General features: G+C 41.2%; 1 protein-coding gene across 1 annotated transcript in view; it reads right to left on the bottom strand.

Moving 5' to 3' along the window:
• LOC140227331 (uncharacterized) overlaps positions 1-21,608 on the bottom strand; it is a 40,677-nt gene extending 19,069 nt beyond the window's left edge. Inside the window, exons 1-2 of the mRNA XM_072307748.1 lie at positions 21,235-21,608; positions 15,323-15,590 (exon numbers count right to left, since the gene is read on the bottom strand). Of these exons, the coding sequence (XP_072163849.1) occupies positions 15,323-15,590; positions 21,235-21,608 (642 nt within the window). The remainder of the gene's footprint in view (positions 1-15,322; positions 15,591-21,234) is intronic.
• Positions 21,609-22,801: the final 1,193 nt, after the last annotated feature.

Raw genomic sequence — 22,801 nt, 5'->3', positions numbered from 1 at the left:
ATGAATGCAAACAAGATAATCATGCTGCTTTAAACTGGCTGAGGTAGGTCGAGATTTTTTTTTTTTTCATCTTCTTCTTCTCACTTTTCTCGGCTTCAGCTTTCCGCTAGACCCGCCTGACACCTTGTCACATACGATGCCTCGCCAGAGCCCTCAACGGCCTCTGCTTTTCTCATTCACACTTCCATCCACCAATCACCGACCACCCGCTTCACATGACCCTTCACCTACCAGGGTCGTAGGGTCAGGTTCAAGAAGCTACCGAATGACCACCAAGGTTTTTCTGGCAGGAAGAGCCACCCTATTCATTTCCCGTTTTCGTACTCACAGTGTATCGTCTTTTCTCTTATTCTCTTTAATCGCTTAGTATTAGGCTCATCATTGTTCAACCGGATTCTATGTTCTTCAAGTGGGATAATCTTGGCCAACCTGTTGAACTCTCCACTCGAAGTAGAACATGGGAAGGTCTCAAAAGATTCTAATTTATGCCCACCGTTGTCGTCAGGCAACATGAAAATGATCTTGCCCGCAAAATGGGAAAAATAGCATGGTTTGGGGGGATGCCAACCCGCATGTAACACTCATTACAGCAGCCATCAAAATTGGGATAAAAGATAACGGTGTGGAATTTCTGAACAAAACAAATATTAGTGCGTGTGAGAATGTTCGCCTCGTTATGCATCCTGACTGAACTGGAAAACGATTCACCAAGGCAAAAAAAAAAAAAAAACCAAGAATGAGAAGCAAAAAATAAGTGGGTTAAGACATTCTACCGTCTTGCGATGTGCCGCCTTTAAGACGCAGCTCTGGGACCGATGTTCATCGAACTGGAATCATGCCGTCTCAAACCACTGTCTATTTAATGAAACTGAACTTGAACTCTTACGCATAGTCTGCTCCTCTTCTCTCCTTCCTTCTCTCCTTTCCTCACTCTCTCCCTCCGTCTCTTCTTCTCTTATCCTCTCCCTCTTCCACTCTCTCTCTCTCTCCTCTTGCCCCTGCTTGTTAAAATCACCCCAGGTGTCTTACTGCGATTTGATAATCCTCTCTATGTAGGAATATGTGCTGCGCACAGCTCTGCAGTGCGCTCGCCTATTACAAGACCGAGCAGCGGTAGGTCGGACGGCTCCGCAAGCGCGCTGGCGCGTTCCAGCCCCGTTCTTCCCCAGCCCGCTGCGACGGCCTTGGCATTGAGTTGCCGCCTCACGCAGTAAGACCCGCTGCGCCGATAATGCAAAAAGTGTACACAACACACGAGCGAACTCGAGTGAGCAAAAGAGAGAGTTAGCTTTCCCTCAGTGACGTACAGCGCTCCTTCTGGGCAGGGTGAGAAATTCAGGCATTAGACAAACGCCCCACGTCACATTTTTCCGCGAAATCGTATCGAGATAATATCAATCCAGACTAGTCATATTTTTTTCGTCTTCACGCCCAACCGATTTTTCAAAATTGCTTGGCCATCAAGACTTCCATAACTAGCCATGTTATAAGCTATAGGAAACGTATGCATGTGTAACAGCAGAGACTACGAATGCAACCTCGCAGAGAACTTCAACTCGTCACCCGAACACAACTTGCGGTAACACACTCGCGCTCATGACAAATCGAATAGACCACAGATTTCGGAACCTCGCACAAGTCAAAGACGTCAGCCTCGTTGCTGTCCTATATACAAAACTCGGCGTTCACTTTCCCTACCGTGTTCTCGTCTAACACTTATTAGCAGTCCCATTCCGGCGTCACACTGTGCAAATTTTGCAACGGGTGTGTTATTAAGGAAGCTGAGGAGAGAGAATGAGCAAAGGGGGAACGAATCAGGGTGAGGAGAAAGGGAAAGATCCAAACAAGTATCGTTGTCTGCTACGAATGACTCATTTCCAAAATGGCCGACTGGTTATTAATGTTCGCATAATTTCTGATCATGACTAACCCGCGCACGTTGCGGTGTGCGCTGGTCGCGTTAATCTCTCAGAAGCAGCAAAGAGCATGAAAGGGAAGGAAAAAAAAAACGGTCGGAGTGGATGGCTTGTTTTTCTTCAACATGTGTCGGCATCTACTAGGACCTTAGTTCGGATTCTATCAGAGAATTGTTACGACCAAATTTCCTCGCCCGAACAATCTCGAAGATAGTCTAATGATCTCATTAAGCAAAACTCAATATCAATTTGCATATTGTTATGGATCGAGATGCCCCTAACGAAATGCTGTCCAAGCTTACATTCCAAACATACATTCTGTTATATTCTAATTTCTGCCACGCCTGCGTTACCTTCTTCCTTTCCAATATTCTCAATACTTTCGAGTGATACGAGTGGTCATGAAATCTCTCCACGTCTGTGCAAGTTTCACAGCACGGAAGGCAGCGTGTAAAAGTAGTTGCTCCGTATCGCCACTATGAACGAAATCTGATACCAGCTCCTAAAGAAATTGTCACTAACAATATCGGTTCTTGATGGGCAATCCTCTTGTAAAAACACTTAACTGAGATAGATAGTTTCAAGAGGCATATACCTTTAATGATCATCACTTAAGGCAACTGAATAATACAAACACTGACTCGTGGAATAAAGAAAAGTACCCGCTAATTTGTGTTGAAACATTTTCTATTTGTAGGGGAAACATTCGCACACATACAATCAATACCTAACATGAAATAATCACAATACCTGGAAATTTTGGTGCTCATTTCATAAATACTTCGCCTAAAAAAATAAGCATAAGAATTAGAAAAATATGGTTTCAAATGATAAGAGAACATTGTTACTGACTAAATGATAGCAATATCGAACTCTCACTCCCACAAATCACGTCTAGCGTAAGCCGAATTAGTAGTATCTATGTATTAAAAAAAAAGACACGACGCTATCGTTCTTGCAAATATACAGGTGTCCATAATTAAGTATCACCTGCATAGCCAACTGAAAACACAAGATGTATATGAATGAAGTATTCACCATGTTCACATCCGGTCTTCCTAATGATGAACTTGAAATCCTAAATTGATCAAAGGAATGTATGCGGGAATAAACTGTATCGGTCACGAATCGGCCATGAAATCGGCCAAGAAAACCCATTTTTTTTGTTCGTTTTCGGAAAAGCTACGAAAATCACAACACATCAGCAGTCAGTCAGTAAGAATACTATAGGTTGGACAATAAATTGTCGGGGAGGGGATGAACGAAGTAAACATTATTGGTGCTTTTTCGTGTTCTGGTCTTTCCTTTTCCCGTTCCACACCCACACCTGCTTCTGCCAAGAGAAAGAACGCATAATGGAAGTGAAAACGAGTGGAAGGTGTAAGAAGCAGAAGTACAAGAGAGAAAGGGTGGTCATATAAGTGTTATAAAGTACCGCCCTTACCCCCCCCCCCCAACATCCCCCTTCCCCATACTCCTCAACCGTCACATTATACCTTTCTATTCCGTCCCTGTACCGGTCTGTCCGGTCAAGAAGCGAGCAAACTTCGACTGGGTTTTTTTATTGATTCGCTGTGGCGCCTCGTTCGTCAACACACAGCAGTCTGGGGAAAACGAGTAGGTAAATATTAGACTCGTGTTTCACACACACGCACACACACACGCGCACACACACACACACACACACACACACACAAACACACACAGACATACTCTCACTCTCTTTCAAGAATGAGTATATTCGCAGGTTATTGGCAGGATCAAAAGATGATCCGATATCCCATAAGTGTTTCTGTTCTGGCTCCAGCTTTAAGAACGGAAGATGTCTCCAAGACCACGCCCTCTCCCTACTGCATTTTAGTCTTGTTTAGTGGACAACTGTCATCCTATATTATACACATTCATATAAAATGAATATACATTCATTAACCAATACCAGCAACTGTAATAATCATCAGAACATTTCGGCGTGAGATCAATTTTCGTACATCCAACGTTCATGATCGAGCACCATGTCTTTCCGGAGGAACGACGCTCTCGTTTTAACGATACTTTCTGAGAACATTTAGAAGAAACTATGCTTTATACCGCCGCCACTGTTTTAAAGCATCTCAAAAGCCACCACTCATAGAAGCATACTTGATAAAATGACGCAGCGGCACCACGCGCACGAGTCCGCCTAGTAGCCGAAAAAAAAACCCACGAAGTTCCAAGTTGACCGCTTCAAAATAACTTCTTACTTCTTTCTCTTCCTCGCTGTCAACCCTTACTAAATACTACTGCGCACATGTGTACATATTGGCACACACACACACACACACACTCTCACACACACCCACACATGCACCTACACACACACGTGTAGACAAACATACAGCAGTAAGCCGCTTTTATCTCAACAGGCACCCTGACGCCACTGAGTAGGCCTGATCACTTGAGTCAAGTCAGTTATCATCCGGTAGCCTAGCTGCACACCGGATCGCCTCACATTTTTATTCTCACTCAGGACAAGCTGCATGCGCCGCCACCTTGTTTCATGGCGTCATATCTGACACACTACCTGCCCATAATCCCTCGGTATACAACCATCTAACTGTCTGTATCACCGGAGAGGTGGCAGTGGCCTTCTACCTCTCATGGTATGCCCCCCCCCCTCCCGCCCTTCTGTCCGAACACTGTGACTCCAGTGCGAAAAGCGCGCAAACACACACACACACACACACACACACATCATCGCACGCACACACATACACACAGCGAGACACTAGAGATAGATAATATCAATAATTGTTTTATCTGCGCACGATCCGTTTAACGATACTTTTCTCAATCCGATCGCATGACTGGTCAAGCGATCGCGATTGTCTGTGCACTCCCGCCTCTGTGGGTCTTCACTGCGAGAATCAACTAATGGGATTTTTCGAGGCGGTATCTGATTTACTCCTCATCGTTTGTTGTCATCTAGGAGCGAGCAACGTGAATGGTTTGATTTCAAAACAATGCATCGGGCTCGAAATGCGCGCTATTTCGTTAAATTTCCCCTAAACCCAAGCGGACGAGTAGAATGCCACAAAGGACATGAATTTCCTGTTGAACCAAAAAGGCAAAACGCGCTCTCACAAAGCACGAAATGTTGTTTAATAAAAAAAAAAAAAATGCGTGTAAAAGGTATCCAAAAGTTCATCAGAGCATAGACCTATTTTAGGTCTACGATCAGAGTACAGTAGTAGGCCCTAAATGGTTTACACTTTCTGCAGTGTGACCTACCGAGTTGAGGTGTGTTTAAAGGCAGAAAAGTGGAATAGTTAATAAATTAATGATACCCGTCGAGTTTCGTTTATACTGCCATCTTAGTCCATTTTCATTCTACCTCCATTTCACATTGCAGTGCAATACTTCGTTGGATGTGTGATCATCCTCATAATCACACTACATAGCTAAAACCGCCTTTGCACAACCCGTCAAATAACGATCAAAACGAAACATATTCAGTCCTAATCCGTTCCATCTCTCCCTCTCTCTTTTTTTCAATTGAATTGTCGAAGAGACATTGACCTTCAACGCAAATAACCACTCGTCCTCTTACCATGAATTGGTCAGGTACGGCTTGTACGAGTGCTTCAAATATTATGTGTATGTCTGAACATCTGCGGTTTGGCAAAGCTGTATAACGCGCCCCATTTAGCTCATCGCTCACATCTGTGCGGTTACTTGTAAATATACACGCTTGGAAGTCGCGGGAAAAGCCATGCAAATCACCAATTAGATACGGTTCGGGCGAGAAATGGCACTATAGAAAAGGAAACATGGGGATTTGTCACAACAAGGACATTCAAAATAGAAAAGTATCGTAATTCACTTTTCCCCGCGAATCGTTATAGAACGATTTATAATTAGATCCTTCCCTTCTGGGAAATATCTCAAAAGAGGGACAACATAGGGAGAGGGGGGCAATTCGGCACCCCTTCTTTGACTGGTTGATTACAGGTGTGTACCTGTCAGGTAACAGGTTGGACGTGACAAGGTTAATGCCATCGCATCGTACCCGGCCGACCCGTGAAGCCCAGTTGCGATTCTCATTTCCCATTTTCGCGGCAATGATGTGCACAATTATGGGCCTATCTATGGACCACAACCTCACAGCATCCATCGGTGGGGTCGTTCCTACCAGCCTCCTGTATATGTAATCATTCTGAGAACATTCTTTATCTACGCCGACTACAAATTCCAAAACCCATAGCAGTGTTCGAGTTTTGCATTGGCACTAGGATCCACCTTGGGGCTACAAACGTATTCAAGACTTTTCTGGCAATTAACTTGCGGAGCAGTTTGAAAACAACAGGTTATGGAAAGGGAACCAAAAAAAAAAGATAAACCTCCTTATTTCTAATTGTAAGACTCCTGATTTAGCTTTAATGGAACATACCATGTAACGTGAAAAGAATCGAAGGGCAAAATATGATGGATCAGTTACATACTTCTATACACTTATGTGGGTTCTGCCTATACACGCTTTTCCTCTCGAAGTGACGAGAACAAACACAATCATTGATCTGGGCAGTTAAGATGCACCAATACAGGGTATTATTGGAACTCTGCAAAGCGATTCCTAAAACACACGAAGCAGCAGGCGATCCTGTAAGCATCGATACCATATATCGATCATTTTTTAACACGATTCCAACGGCAAAGCTGAGCAATTTCGCTTTCTCGTCACCATGGAAAAAATAGTAACACAATACTGCATTCTTTCGAGTTTCTTGAATGGTTTCACCTTCGATTTTTAACCCTGATTTAGGTGTTAAAGAGATTATCCATTAATAATGGGGGGAGTGAAGTGAAAAGAGCTCATAATTTTATGAGACTAGTGGAATTACATGAAGGAGAGCTGGGGAGAGAGGGGGGGGGAAGCGACTGAGGATTTTTTTGCTACTTATAATGTCATTACAGTATCATTAACTTTGGAGGTTAAAAACCCCCTTCCAATGCCCCCTTGTCTGTGTGTCTGTCTGTGTGTCTATCTGTCTGTCTGTCTGTCTGTCTGTCTGTCTGTCTGTCTCTTTCTCTCTTTCTATCTTTCAGTTGTTTGATAGATTATGATTTAATCTAGCTGCATTGCAGCAAAGTTCGCGCGAGTACGCGTTAAGATTGGGCTCCTTCATTTATTACAACTTTGCCAGTGTGTGGCCAGAGGGGGGAAAAGTTGGGGGGAAAAAAAAGCTTTAAAAAAAAAAAGACGACTTACTGTCTGCAAAAGGCGTGATATCGCCTCCGGGTTGTGTCTCTTTGGTGATTACTACCAAATCTTCAGCCCAACAAAGCTCCTCGAACCGTACAAAGAACTTGGCCCCAGTCACAATAATGCCCCAAACAAATACGAAACGTACAAAAAACCGGGCCTTCCAGTCTTTTTTGTGTTGATATCATGATATTGGCACAGAAACAGAGAAAAGAGGGAGAAAAAAAAGACGAGAGGAGGTGGGGGAGAAGAAAAGAAACATTATCTAAAAAAGCGCCAATGTCGGAAATATTCATGCCAACACCTCTTCATTCTGTCACCTTTTTTCTGTCTGTTTTTCTTTGTCAGTTGCAACAATCAAACCATGGGATTTTAGCTGTTAAAAGGAGAAAGGAGGCTGCACTAGGCCAGCCACTGGAACGCGAATATTATAGCGGGATAATGCTCCACGGCGCCGGTCTATCTATCAATTATTGAATGCGAACAAAAAGCGCGCGCTCTTTCCCTCTCCACTTCTAACAACAAATAAAAAAGAAAGAAAGAATGTAGAGAGAAATAGAAAGAGAGAAAAAAAATAGCAAGAGATGGAAATTCTACTGTGATAATGAAGCAAAATATAGGTGGCCCGGTGTTTTGGTCCTGACGCGTTAGATTGGTTTTAACTACACTTATTTGTATATAAAAAAGAGGGGGAAAAGGTGAAAATAACTAGGAACGAAGACAGATAAAGCAGCATCAAAAAAATTATGACGAGCTCCAGACAGTCATTGGGTAGCATCTCTCTACAACACCATTACCAAAGTATGGCGAAGGGAAATCTTTAAGAACAGCCTCGTCACACATGCTTTCTGGTTCAAGCTACTGCCTGCAGGACCACCGGGCTTATGTGCATACCCTAAACCTTTGATTTCAAGTACGTAGCTTATAAGCGGAGGCCCCCGCGCGAAAACTGTGCGTCAGGTTTGTTTTCCCCCTTTACTCCTGTTGGAAGTAGCAAATATACACACGCACACATACTCGAACGCGCGCACACACACATTGCGCACGACTTCTGTGTTTATTCTCAAACAATAGAGTCAAATTTCTTGAAAGAAGGGAGGACAGGCGAGGGAACAGGAACGAGAAAGAAAACTAAATAAAACAAAAAATAAATATGTAAGTAGAGAGGGTGATATGGGAGACGGTACCCGCAAGTTCATTCTTTTCTCTCCTAAAAAGTTTGGACAACTATTGTCCTCCTGTGACGGTTTGAGACGTAGATGAGTCTTCACCAACATTGGGGGGGGGGGGGGGGACGAAAGAGGGAGAGAAAACAAAGAAAGAGAGGTGGTTAGCCGGTGGAAACTTGAATAAAATGTGACAAATAGAGCACGACAAAGTCATGTTTGAGCAATCGTCTGCCTTGGGTGACTGGAATGACAGCGCGTCGTACGAGGGCTCCCTACCACATCACGAGGGAGGTCATCTCATGCGAGCATTTACATACACACACACAGACACACTCACACACTCGAACACTCGTCAAAATTTCTGCCGTTATTTTGGCAGCCTGCAATGACATACACTGTGTCTATCATCGGTTCGCATGATTGATACGATGGACGATAATTATTATCTTATTTCTCTTTTAATATCGACACAATGAATGATGCCATTTTGACGTTCATTCCGGTCATAAATGCATATACCGGTAAAATGAGAATTATGCTCATGATGTACGAGGTCATTCGAAGACACAGATTGATTTCCTAATTTTATTTGCCTCTTGGAAACTCAAGACAATCGCTTCTCTTCATGGGATCCCATAATTCCATGGACGATATGCCTATTTTTATTGTTAAATCTTTTAAATATTGGCAAATGGATAATGCAACAACAATCTGGTCTCCAGCAAAACAGCTTTCGTTTCTTCAGTCATTGGGCGAACCTTTGTGACATCATTTCCGGTATCTTCTTTGACTGGTAACGATATTTCCTTTAAATCGATAGTGGTGTAATAACCATAATGCCCTATCGATCGATATCTCGGCATGTTTGTGTATTTGTGGTTGTTCTTTTCTCCTTAAAGCACGACCTTTTTTCCTTCTTGTTTTGATGCGAGCACGGGGCTTCAGCCTACGCCAATACGAAGGTTAGACAGCCTAAATAGCAGATGACGGAAATGCAATTTAGCAAGCAATTGCAAAGGTGAGTTTTATTGAATTTTATTCCTTCTTTCTTCTTGAGGAGCTGTCGCAAAACCTACAGCGAGAATCTTGCTAGGAGCAGCACGGAGTTATTCAGTGCAGTATGATATCATGCTACAAGACAATTACTAATAATACTGCTCTCTGTCGATCTGTCTCACTGCCTATCCCTTCCAGTCGCTTTTCCCGCGCGTTACTCCCCTCCCATGCCTTCTTTCTATACGAGGTTCATACAAAACGTCTGCGAATTTGATACGATTTCAAGTGACGTCTCATCTTGGTGCTGATTGTAATTAATTTCCTCATCGCTGCTAATCAGCGGAACAGACATCATCTCATTTTGCCAGCAATCTTGGCGTAAATCGTCTCGTGCACGATCATGAACGGGAGGAGGAATGAGAGAGATAGAACGATGTCGATTTGTAGACGCTTCGCGCCGTATTCATTGATACTGGCTAGATGTGATTTTTTCTCTTCTCCCCCCTCCCCCCCCCCCCTCCCTTTTTTTTGTGATAACATCATTCGTTCATACGAGTAGCGAGCATACTCAAATGACTGAGCCATTGCTCAGACATTAGCAGCGTGTCCAGTGCTTCAGTACGTTTGCCACGGTTGAAGTATAACCCTAACACGATCGTTATGACCAAATTACAGGCGCAGAAGATAATAATGTAAAAATCTTTACCCCACTTTTTCTCGATACATTTTGTTACTCATGTATATGATGTGACTTCATCTGAGATCAAGTTCAGTTGAAGATGATATCTGATCATTGGGCTCCTCTCCTTTTTTTCCATTCTAGTGCAACATGTTTTCAAAGGGTTTGCCTGAGTAGGATCAATGTCGGCTGCTAATTCGAGCGTGCATTACGAACACTGGCAGCTAGTGTTGTCAGGATACGTGGCTAGTGTCGCCTAACCGTAAATAAAACGTTTTGCCAAGAAAACAAATACAACTACCACGAAAAGAGAAAAAAAAAAGAATATGAGAACGAGAATATATGGGGGAGATGCTGAAAAAAAAAAACTGACTTGAGGAGAAAGAAAGAATGGGTATTTTTCTCCCTCTTTTTTGGTATATTTGTTTTCAATGCGTGCAATTGGCTTTTGTGCCCGTTGTGTTGTAAGGAAGCTCGCGTTGTGGCCCTCGGGCCTCTGATCTCTCGCGAGGCGATTAGTGTGCGGATGGGTTACTCTTTACAGCGCTCCCCTCCTACTACCAATGGCACAAACGCGTGCTGGCTCAGTATCCCGGCTTCGCCCTTGCAGCCCCCCGAAGCCATGCGCAATCGGCCATTGATAGGGGGAGGGGTAAAGTTGCCGCAGCGATGTGGCTCACTCCTTTCTTGTGACAGCTTTCTCTCTTCTTTTCTTTTTTTTTTTTTGAAAATATAGATACATATTTGAGGGGATAAGGGGAAGAAACCGGGGGATGAGTATAGGATATTGCCTAGAGACAGGAGGAGAGAGATGGGGAAGGAGGGAGAAAGGTGTAGAGGGAATTGTTCTGGCTGAAGGGAAAGGAACAGTCTTTTGATTGAACGAGTACATTTTCTTGTTTGTTTGTTTGTTGTTGTTGTTGCTTTTTATGCACACTTCCCTTTTCCTCAATCTGCGAGTTACTAAAGGGAGGTATAAACCCATTTTCGAGTCTATAAGACCGAGCTTTCATGGTAATTGTCTTACAAGTCCTAGGAAGAGACCTGGTCCGAACGATCTCCTAACGAAGTCTGGTCTGGCGTCTTACTAGCACGTGAGAGAAAACTATTAAATTTATACTATTACGAGTGAAAAAAAGAAACAACAATATCGAGCTTGTGGGTACTGACCAACAATGGAACTACTTTTCGGAGGGGATAGGACATTTCGAGAAGTTTTCCTTCTTTATCTGCAGAGTCACGAAGAAAGAGTGAGCAGTTGTTTTTGCTGTTGTTGACAAAGAATGACAAACGTGAAATACGGCGTAAGTCTGAGGCCTGTCGACAGCTAGACACTCTATGCCAAGCGAATGCCGAACACTACGAGTCATTTCGATTTATGTTACGAAACTTTGCAAACTAGTAAAAAAAAAAAAAACCACCAGACTTTGCCTTCCACGTTGAGGTCAGTGTATAACTTTCTATCTGAATGTCTCAACGACAATTACCCCAATGACAATGATTTTACGTATAACAGTCTTGCTCATTTAACGAGTATGCGTTTTCTATACACTAATTTACTTCCTGTGGATATATGTATGTACGTTTATGGGCAGCTTTACCGTTGTCTTTGGATTTGTTTTCCTGACTTGAAAACTCACGCTACATAGATTTAAAAAAAAAAAGAGAGATTATCTCTAAAGATAGTAGGCATATGACTTGAAATGCGAATAATTTCGCGCTCTCCGCCTGCGAAATCTGACAACAAAACGAGGCCTGACAATGGCACCCAATGCACGGTATTGATCGTGTGGACAGGCAGGTCCCCCTGACGAGCCGGATCGCTGGCTACGAATCTCCGGCAACTATACTCGCGACTCGATTCCATCGTCCAGTAATCGTACAATACTCTAAAAATAAAAGTAAGAGAAAAAAACACCAGATGTATCTTGTACAGGGGAAAAGCCTTCAAGAGATAAGACAAGAGCGCCATAGAGAGAGGGAGAGAGGGAGGGAGCTTGAGAAAATTTGGGGTACGAGGGTGTTTGGGGCGACAAGCCAGGAAATATCACATTTTGGACCGTTTCCTGCCATCCCTACTCTCTCCTACATGGGGTTCGCAAATCAAGTCTTATGTTTCGATCTGTATTATTCAGGTAGAGCAGTCAGCTACACTACAAGTGAGTTAGTGGGACTAAGAGAGAGGAAGAGAGCATCTGACAGTTCAGAAGAAATCAGGAATTCAAACATTCGGAAGATATCATAGACACATAAGTACGCAACGCAACCATTGATCGCTGTCATTCGAAAAGGAGCTTGCACCAAATTAAAGGTAGAGTGAAACATACGGTAGAAATGCTTATTGAATGTTTCAGCAAAATTTCGTGGCTCATTTGAGGATTCAGTTTAGCGAACTAATTAGTTCTTTTAGTGTTGTGAGCTCTCTATCAAATCCCTTTGTCCAGGAATACATCACATAGAATAAAGCACTGGAATGAGACCAGTCAAAGCATAGGAAACGAAAGAAAAGAAAGACTGGATTCTATACCACAAAAAATATGCGATGCGATACTGAGCCATGCTGAAACTAGCGCCAACTTTCCTGATATACGACCTTGTTAGCGATTTGTTATATCTCCGGTTATATCTTTCTGCATTTCTCGTCCTATTTTAATCCTCTGGGGTAATTGGCCCAATTTAACGTCCGAATTTCGGACCACCGATGACCGCTCCCTTGATGACAGAAAAGTTGGAAGTGGAGGGGGAGGGGAGGGAGTGTAACTTTTTTTGAAATATGAATATTGACCAGTACAGCGAGATGGCGAAAAACTGACCCTATTCACACCAGGACAATTGACCAAGCTGGCATGCCAATGAACGAACACAAAACAAGAAGAACAATGCAAAATTACCGATTTCCACAGAAATTTACAAAAGACCACTTCAAGATACAACCCAAAGAAGAAGCATATCAATAAGAAACAATGAAATCTTCATCTGTAGTTATAAGAGAGTTAACGAGAACAAACACCCCATTGACAACATTAGAGACATGTAGGATTTTGTCAACTTTTAAACTACTTATAGTATATAGAGGGGAATTGATATTGAACGATACATGCTTAAACAACATTTGTGAGTAATATATAGAGGGGAATTAACATTGAACGATACATGCATAAACAACTATTGTGAGTAGGTTTCAGGTAAAGGGGGGGGGGGGAGTCTAAAATATAGATCAGTGTAGTTCATAGTTCAAGCCAAATCTCAGACAGTTACAAAAACAACTCACAGTAAATACTGCATGTAACCTTCATTCGCAAACTTTGCCTGATCTCAGGTGGTTTGCACTATTTTGCCTGGTTTAAAAAGAAGCTGAATCGCATCCCATTGGAATACTCTTAAAAAAGGTTTCCAACTGGAAGCTAAAACTATACAAAGCAGTAACTGTGACTGTTACGATGATATAGAGATCTGCTTTCACATTACGCGTTTTATCATATTATCTGTCTTCCTTAGTTTTCCTCACACGATGTCGATAATATTATTGTTGTAAAATTACGGTTAAAATGCTTTTTTTTTTTACTTTCCTTTTTTAACAAAACATAATCATCACAGTTTGCTTATTACATTGTCACATTTCAGTTTTGTTTGTTTGCTTGTTGGTTTCTTCTTGGAGAAATATGAGAAACAATAAAACTGATTTGAAAATACTGACTTTCCACAGATCATGCAAAACGAAACAAGTAAAACAATTATGAAAAATTCAAACGTAGACATGATATTCACAGTTACGTTTTGAACGTTCATAGTAACAAGAAATTACAAGGAAATGAGACATTCCAATTCTTGATGTGGTGAAGGCTTGCATATCTTTTCAGTATGTTTTAATATTTCCCATATTCAATGATGTTGCTTTAGGTAGAATGGCTCTTTCCGAGTTACAAATCTTGAGCAAGTATTTTTTCCTAGACAGTCGGTTATTCGTTTTCGTGAGATCCTTTCTGCATAACACATCCTCCATAACAATTCCATTTGATACGAGTTATGATTTAATAGAATCATTTCTATTAATGTCACATTTATGATTTCGCTTTAGGTCTGTCAAAGGGGCACGCAATAGCATTGTTTTCTGACAAGCGCCTTTTTTTCTTGGTTGAAAAGCTCTAACAAATTACACTTTAATTGTCAATGTGTCATTTATCAATGTCAATTATTGAAAGAGATTTGATATATCATATCTGCTCGAATTAACTTCAGAAGCTGTCACACAGCATATTTGGTGTTTGGCCACTCCACATTTTATGTAACACATAATGACCTTTTCAATGTTCAGGACAAGTATCTAATATTACATTTTAATACAATAGTATTCCTTTCGAATTCTATTGAATAGTAGTCTAGCATTCAATCACAATTAGGTGATTCTGTTTAGTTCAGCTGAAATTAATTGAATATTTAGATTTTGTATAATTCCATGAGTGCTGTTCATATAAAAAAAATGCTTCAAATAAACTTTACATGAAAATACTAAAATTTACCCAAAATTTGAGTTAATCTTATTTTGAATTATATCGGTGACTGTGATTTACAAGCTTTCAGAATTTTTGACAACAGCATGTAGAATTAAGCCTTACATTTCAATACTTTGGGCTCATATTTCCAGTAAATTTTAGTGCATATTTAAATGATTTTTCCAACTATACATTAGTGTGTCTCTAAAGTTACAAATTGCATTTAAAGCACTTATTTGACATTTCCAATGCACTACTACCTTAATAGTTTCGGGTTTGTTTGTTTGCTGTTTGTTTTTTGAAGGTTTCTATTTTTGTATAATTTCATACTATTCATTGTGATATCTCAATGATTTAATCATAATTTAGGAAGCATCAAATTTTATAAGCTATGACAAATGATATATAATGACTATAAACGAATTCAGTATTCAAATTCTTGAAATATCATGATCATTTGGAAAGTTTTTGAAAGGCACTTGAACTGCAATACCCTAACTTTTTTTTAAAAATCTAAAGTCTTATGCATATTGGCATTATTTGTGTTGCAAGTTTAAGAAACACACCCAGATCTATTCATTTACAAATATTCATATCCATAGATGCACATATACAGACATACAGATATACATACATACATGAATACATACACACAAATACATGAATATTAAACATACAAACATTCACATACACATACGTTCACACACATTATTGTATACACAGACGTGTACGTGTATAAGCATACGGTAATATTGCTCTCAATACAATAGCATTTTAAGTACACTTTCAGCAATCGTTAAACGCGTGAAAGGTAAACTTTGATTACTTACGAATCCGTGCTTGTCCGATATGTTGTTGGTGAGCTTCAGCTTGTGGAAAGATACGCATTTCTGCATCCACTGCTCCCCCGTGCTGGGCGAGTCGGGGTGGATGTACATCCGTTTCGGCATCTCGGGGTCGGCCTTGCCCGCCACCATCCACCGCGAATTGTGGAACTTGTAGCGGCAATCGTCGGCGGCCACGATATCCATGAGCAGGATATACTTAGCCTTCTTGTCCAAGCCCGACACGCGAACTTTGAAGGAGGGGAACATACGCCTTTGATGGGAGGAGAAGGTCGTATAATAGAAAAGGAGATAAAATGCAGATACATATGAGTTTAAGAGATACAAAATATATTTCTCTTTCTCGATCTGCCATTTAATGACACAGTTCGAGAGGGAGAGAGAGAGAGGGGGAGAGATAGAGAGAACGAGAGAGGTATAATATCCAAATTGATGCCACATCATTACATTCACAAGGACTCAACTCGAGAAATTGATATTTAATTGAGATGAGGAGATAACGACCTCCATTGTACGTGATGGTTGTTTTAGCCAAGCAGACTCGACATGACAATTTAAAAGAGGAATATCGTGTATCCAAATATACTTGCGACTGTCTTTTTGGGTAACAATGTTGATTATGTCGTTCATCAATTTATTATAAATTGTAGTACTGTACTGATTATAAGGGAAGATTTTCGACTTAGGGAAACAAATGACTTGTATTATGAGTCTCCTACACAAAACGCTTGTTATGTAACCGAAGTCATGTCCCTCTTTTTGTATCTCTCTCCCTCTCTATCTCTCCCTCTTCTTCTCTTTCTCTCTCTCCAGCTATCTATTTATGTCTGCCACCAGTTATTAGATATAAATAACTTTGCACATTACAGCAGATCTAGGAATTAATGTGTCGCAACGCCTTGATTATTTGCCAAATGTATTTTGAATGGTGTGGAAATAGTGGGGAAAAATAACTTTATCTCGACAACAACGAAAACGATTAACAGAACAAAAGTACGTTGGCTTTGTCACGCATCACGCTACACATCCAGAAGGTCTATAGTACCGGATGTCCGACCCCCTTAGAATTAGAACGAGCGCTGTTAAAAGAAACCCATTCCTACAAGGATGTATAGGGCTTGGATTGCGGGGGGTTTTCAACGCAAGAATAGCTACAAAGGTGGGAAAAACAAACTCCTCTGTAAGTTGTTTCCTACTAGATCCGATTAGGAATAATAGGTAAAATCGTTTGATACGCTTTCTTACTGCCTGATAGATTTATTCTGAGAAAACAAAGGATATAAAAAGGAAATTCCATAAACATGGCGATAAGGAATGAGTACAGTAACGCTGATTTGTTCGGCAGGTCTCACAAGAAGAATATGGACGATTAATATTTCCAAGACAATTGAGGAGTAATAGATACAATAGTGGCAAATTATAATTTTACATCTTTTGATATATCAAGCAGAATTTCCACTTTACAATAAAAAATTACTCCCCTGCAAAATAAAAATTTTAGCAATTCACTGACTTCATTACCCTCTTCATCGTTAATGATAATATCAAAAGCTATTGTTACAATGATAGAATCGAACGAATATTTAATGCTGCATAGAAAAGCATGAGACAAAATCATGATTATACCATCTTATCCGTTCTGGGTAAATGAAATAGTTTTTCTTAAGCTTCAGGTTTGTTTAGCAAATAGCAAATAAAAGATCCACGCATATGAGCATGCACATTTATCCACACACAATTATATATATATATATATATATATATATATTTTTTTTTTTTTATTTAGATAGATATATATATATATAGATATAGATATCTCTTTAATTCGTAACAAATCATCAGGAATGATTTCGTAAGAATGCAGATACCCTATTTGCTATAGTATGCAAATGATATGCCGGTATACATGTAACACCATCTGTCGTATACATCCAAAGCCAAGCAGAGAATGTGCCCGAGGTTTACTAATGACTCTTTATAGTCGGGTGTATCAATCGTAATTGAGGTGCTGAAGTCATTTTCTCCACCTCCGAACTGCCATTGAGGGGCAACCAAGCATTCCAGCACAATGCTACTTTGAACTCGCCGGTGCAAAGGTGATATTTGATATAGTTATACTGACTGTATTTCACTCCTTTTAGAAAAGCATTATAGAGCTTGTACATCATTCCAATTGGTGTCATATACAGCTTGTAAGTGGCTATATAAATAGAAATGCAAAGAAATATGAATGACTTCATGTTATATGTGCCCAATCATCATGCACAAAGCTAACAAATATTTGTTTCTCTCTCATGTATGTATAGGCGTGTGTTTTCCTTCTCTTCTGCTTCTTCATCTTCACTCGCTTCTTTCTCATGTTTTTACTCCTTTAAAAAAAGAAATCACACGCCATACTCTTCCACTTGGCTTTCAATGCACAGTCCATTACAGTTCGCCAATTGTAGTTGTTTTTGTGTTTTCTGTCCAATATCAGGAATCCTGATCATCCGCCATTTTCTTTCAGTGTTCATTGGGCACACAGAGTCCGACCCGAAATTGAACCTGTTTCCCTCCGTTCTCTTAACCCAGATTTGGCAACAAAATTATATCTAAAGAAAGAGAGAGAGTGTGTGTGATTGTCAGAGAGGGGTTGAGGGGGGCTCATGCAACTATACTTTCTCCCCGCATACAAGTCGGAAGCTGCGGGTCAGGTTTGTAAACTTGTATTTTTTCCAGGAGGAAAAAAAAAAGAGCTATAGCGTCTTCAAGCACACCTGCTTACCAAAACATAACACTAACAGGCGTCTTCGCACATTGATTATCAAACCAGTCCGACTTTCTAATGCAGATGAGAAAACCTGGTTGAAGAATTGGAGCACGCGTCTACATGGGTACCGATTTCTCTTCATTCTCCTCGTCTACGAGACAAATTATCGCGAAGAAAAAAAAACAAACTTATATCACCCTCTGTGTTATTTCTTCGCGTGAGGTGATTTCGAAATTAACACGAACAAGTGACGACTTAGGCGTTTACGGGTTGCGAGTTCATCGCAGAGACACAGTTCGCTGAAGGCGGGACGATAAAAAAACATTTCGCCAACATGATTTTGTGTGCATACACCACTGTAATCAGCACATTATATGTGAGGATTCCTCAACACGGCTTCTTCTCGAACAAAAAAAAAAGCCATTTAAAGTCATACCATCGGAGTGAAGTAAACTCTGAGGAGAACGAATTTGAAGTTGTATTTTATAGGCACGCTGTTTACCCTCTCCATTGAACATTCCTTAAACAGATTATATTTTCGTATACATAATAAAAGATTAACCAGCTGACCACTTTCATTTATTACAATGTCAAGATCATGAAACTTGATAGGTACACATTCTACAAACAGACAAAATACATGTAAATGAATTGCGCATATCAGAATAGAGCCATGAGTAGTAATAGTTGGATATGACACAGCCAGCCCTGTGGCAGTGAATAATAAGTTCGAGGAAAAATGTACAGAAATTTAGAATTCCTAACAAATTATGCTGTGTAGTTGTTGTTGTTTTTTTCATTCATCCCACTGACATAAGTAATTTCACACGAGATACTGCGTGCCATAGTAAAATAGTTCCTCATTGAAGTGTGATTTCTCGCTGTTTAAACACTCGATTGATAGCAGTTTGACTAAAGATTCTACCCCTTTTTAAGTATTTTAGCGTCTGGATCACCTTCGCTTGTCGCTATTTTTTTTTTTCTCTACCTGAGCTTGAAATAGACTGATGACTTTTGGCGACGATGTGTCCTGTTTGTTTGTACGGTTGCCTAAATGGGCACAAATATGGACTGAACTCAACCTATCAATGCCAAGGGAGATCGATGGTTTGTAGTGGTCACTGAAATCCTGACCATCCCCACCAGGTCCTTGTAATTTATCACTATTAATGGTGCGATCAACAGAGCTCTGTGCGGATCTCCGTTCCTCTTATATGATACCGGGTGAATACAACTCGAGAAATAGATGCTATATACTGAACCATGACTGAACTAAACCCATAGGGTTGCCTACAATATAACCCTATAGCTACGACGGTTTGTAACAACACCTTCGTGTGTGCTCGTGTGTTTTGCGTGTTTGTGTGTGTGCGATATTGATGAAATATAGATGCGTTTGATTTAGTATGTGCCATTTACAACTGTGGCGAAACAGTAACAGTCATTTATGAAAATAACGTCGACGCTTAGCTTAATTTACACCACATGCATGACTTAACATGATTTAGAGTTGCGAGTGATTAAGAATGTAAGGACAGTTATCTTGTGACTAAACTTTCACGCTCTTAGGATATGATATGAACATTACTGTCTAAAAGATAGAACATTAACGTGTACGGGAGAGCTACGTGCTCACTTCTCCTAGTGTGATTGACGGAGAAAAGAACTTAAAACAGAAGAAATCGAGGCTTTTACAAGAAATCACAACCTGTGACGGTTACATAATCTATAGCCATTGCATGGAACAGAGAGCTTGCGTCAAACAAAGGGGAGAGTTCATTGCCTCACCTCAACATTTAGAATCAGGTGAATGAAAGCTAAATGGGCTGCCATGTAACAATGAGAAAGCCGTCGTTACAATAAAATATCTCACGACTTCAATACAAGCAGATGGGTTTTAGCGGTACACTGAAGCGTAGCGAGCTATATTATTATACAGTAGCGAGTAAACGCCGAACTACGTTGTGTGCAGTTCCGTGCGGTTTCAATGCCCCGATAGTGATTCCCCGAATAACAAGAGGGCAAAAATATGAGGTTCACCATTGATAATTTCTACCGAGTGTAACGGATAGTGGGATATCAGTTTCTCATGATGAAAGCGTGTTACCCGAATTGACTTCAGCCGGACCCTCATTAACGATACGGCCCGTTGAAGAAGAGTGCACTGCCCCGCCGGCCCGAGGCGTACTACACCCTTTCTGATCGCCGCAACTTGCGGGTGCCCGGCACACCAGCGCTCCGAAGAGGCCGGCGTGTAATGTTGCCCGGTCTATCTGCGGGTATATACAGCTGCATGAACTTTCTCCCCTGTTACAAATCACGGCCGTGATGACCCTTGAAGTACTATCTAACCTACTCGTAATCATATTTTCCTTTAGATATCTCGTTACGCTACGTAGAATTACTCGTTTCTTGACATTGCTTTACTCATACTGACAAAGATCCATCCACAAACTTTGATCACACGCTTCCGTCGCTATTCAGCAGTCTTTACAGAATCACATTTTCAGCCCTGATCTTGGATTTTATAGTTACTAATCCTTACGTCGACGGGTACTCGTGTTACTTACAGTACAAAACACGATGTGTTCATTACATCTTTATTAATCAACCTACAGCTACATTTACACCACACATCAGATGAAAAGTAACACTATAACAGTAATTCACCCGACCGTCTAGACACCATTTCTCTTTCCAATAATACGCATTTTTGTCACTATTTCATGTTATTATCAAACACGTATTACATCGAATCTACAGTAACTAATAAGACGAGACGAGAAAGATACACTCAAGCCATGATACACATGAATCACATGTTCTAGTCTCTACTTATGGCAAAGGCGACCTTAATGATTATCATGATATCAGCTTCAGAGATATACAGAACACAAACTTGCAATGAGGAAAAAAAAAATAAAATCTTGACTGTATGACTATCTCTTTGAAAAATAAGGATGGAAAATAGAGTGTGAGCAGGATATGTATAGACGTAAAAACCGGTATTCACTCCATATGAGATGACCACGATTAAGTCGGATAAATCCACTTTCGCAGGATAGGGTATGACCAGATTTTAAATAATTCTCTCTACGATCATGAAAAATTGACAGTGGGTCTATTGAGAAAGGAAATTGCATCTTACCTTCCCGACTTTGTGATGACCATTTCCGTGCCCCTTTTGTGAAACTTTTCCCATAATTCTTTTGATTCCAAATTAACTTGCGGATCGTCCGTATCATCGCTCTGGGCTTCCATGGGATGCAGTGGGCCCATGGCAGAGCGGTGAGCGTGTGCGGCCAGCAGGTCGTGCGGCGAGTAGGCCGCGTGGGGATCGCCGAACTTCGGCAGCGCGAACCCGGGCAGTCCTGGGGTCCCCGGTAGGCAGGCCTGACCACGGAACACGCCGGGGAAGAACTGGGGCGGCGTGAGGAGGGAGTTGACGGAGAAGTCGCTGAGGCGAGGGGGTAGTATGGGTGCATAGGCCATGGTGTGGTGTTCGCTGGATGCTGGTTTCATAGAGGAAGATGTCGGTGGCACCCGACAGATCCACCCTGAACGTGTCACAGCGTCTGATCTCCGAATGAATCCGATCCAAGGACCGTGGGCACACTATGTGAGTTCCAAGTTAGATCAACCAAGTGGCAGGCAAGGAGCTGCGGACCATGAGAAATAAATACAGCATTGGAAAAAAATATATATATATATATGCTGGGTTATCAATAATGTAGTGGGTGTATATAACCAACGGCATGGGGCGAACGAGGTGATGTGGCGGACAGCTAGCGGTAAATGCTCGGCGAGATCCTCGGGTGCTTTGACAAAATGCTAGTGTCTGTTTTCTCCACCGAACATGTGAGGGCTTAGCCACCAGGAAGCTGGGGCCACGGTGACCAGCTGTATTATTGTGTAGACTTAGCTTACAATAATCACCGGCAGTAGTAGTAGCAAGCAAGCAGCAGCGCTCTCTATAGCGGCGATTCTCTTTCCTCCTCTTTCCCCCTCTCTCCCTCTCTCGCTGCCTCACACGAGCGGGGCCGGATTGTGTGCATTAGCCCCAGTGTCTAGGCGCGTTCACATGTCTCAATGAGGGCTAGTCGCATTCTGATTGGCCGCCCCTCTCCAACCAGTAATAAGCCAATCACTTCGGCTGAGAAGGCGTGCTACCTACTTTATCCCATCGCCTTTGCCATGAATATCATCTCCTTCTTCTCTTCTCTTTTTTCCCTTTCAAATGAGAAAAAAAAAAAACCTCTCTGCCTACACATATCTTTCTCTTCTCTTCGACGCGAGTGTGATATCTATCCTTACACCTTTGTGGAGGAGTGCTTCGCATATCGGAGGCTGCTTTTGCTTTGCGATTTCACACCTCAGTTTGTGTATAGAACGCCAATACTCTTCTAGTCCAAAATGAGCTGTTAACTATGGCACAAGTATGAAAACATGACGTAATAATGAAGCAGCGGGTCATAGTTAGTTTTCACCCAGAAACGTGACCTTGTCCTCACAAGGAAAAAAAAAAGACTTCAAACAAGCAATACTTACCTATCTGCACTTTTTTCACATAAAACATCAAATTAAAAACAAAATTTTGCATGAATTTATGAACGGAATATTTTGAAATAGATGAAGTTCTGTCAAAAAAAAAAAAAACAGATCAACTAAAATATCAGAGTTCAGTAACATGGATGCCCCGCCCCCGATCCTACCCT

This window comes from Diadema setosum, chromosome 4 (assembly GCF_964275005.1).
Source record: "Diadema setosum chromosome 4, eeDiaSeto1, whole genome shotgun sequence".
Lineage (NCBI taxonomy): Eukaryota > Metazoa > Echinodermata > Echinoidea > Diadematoida > Diadematidae > Diadema > Diadema setosum.
This window is presented reverse-complemented; position numbering and strand designations above follow the sequence as displayed.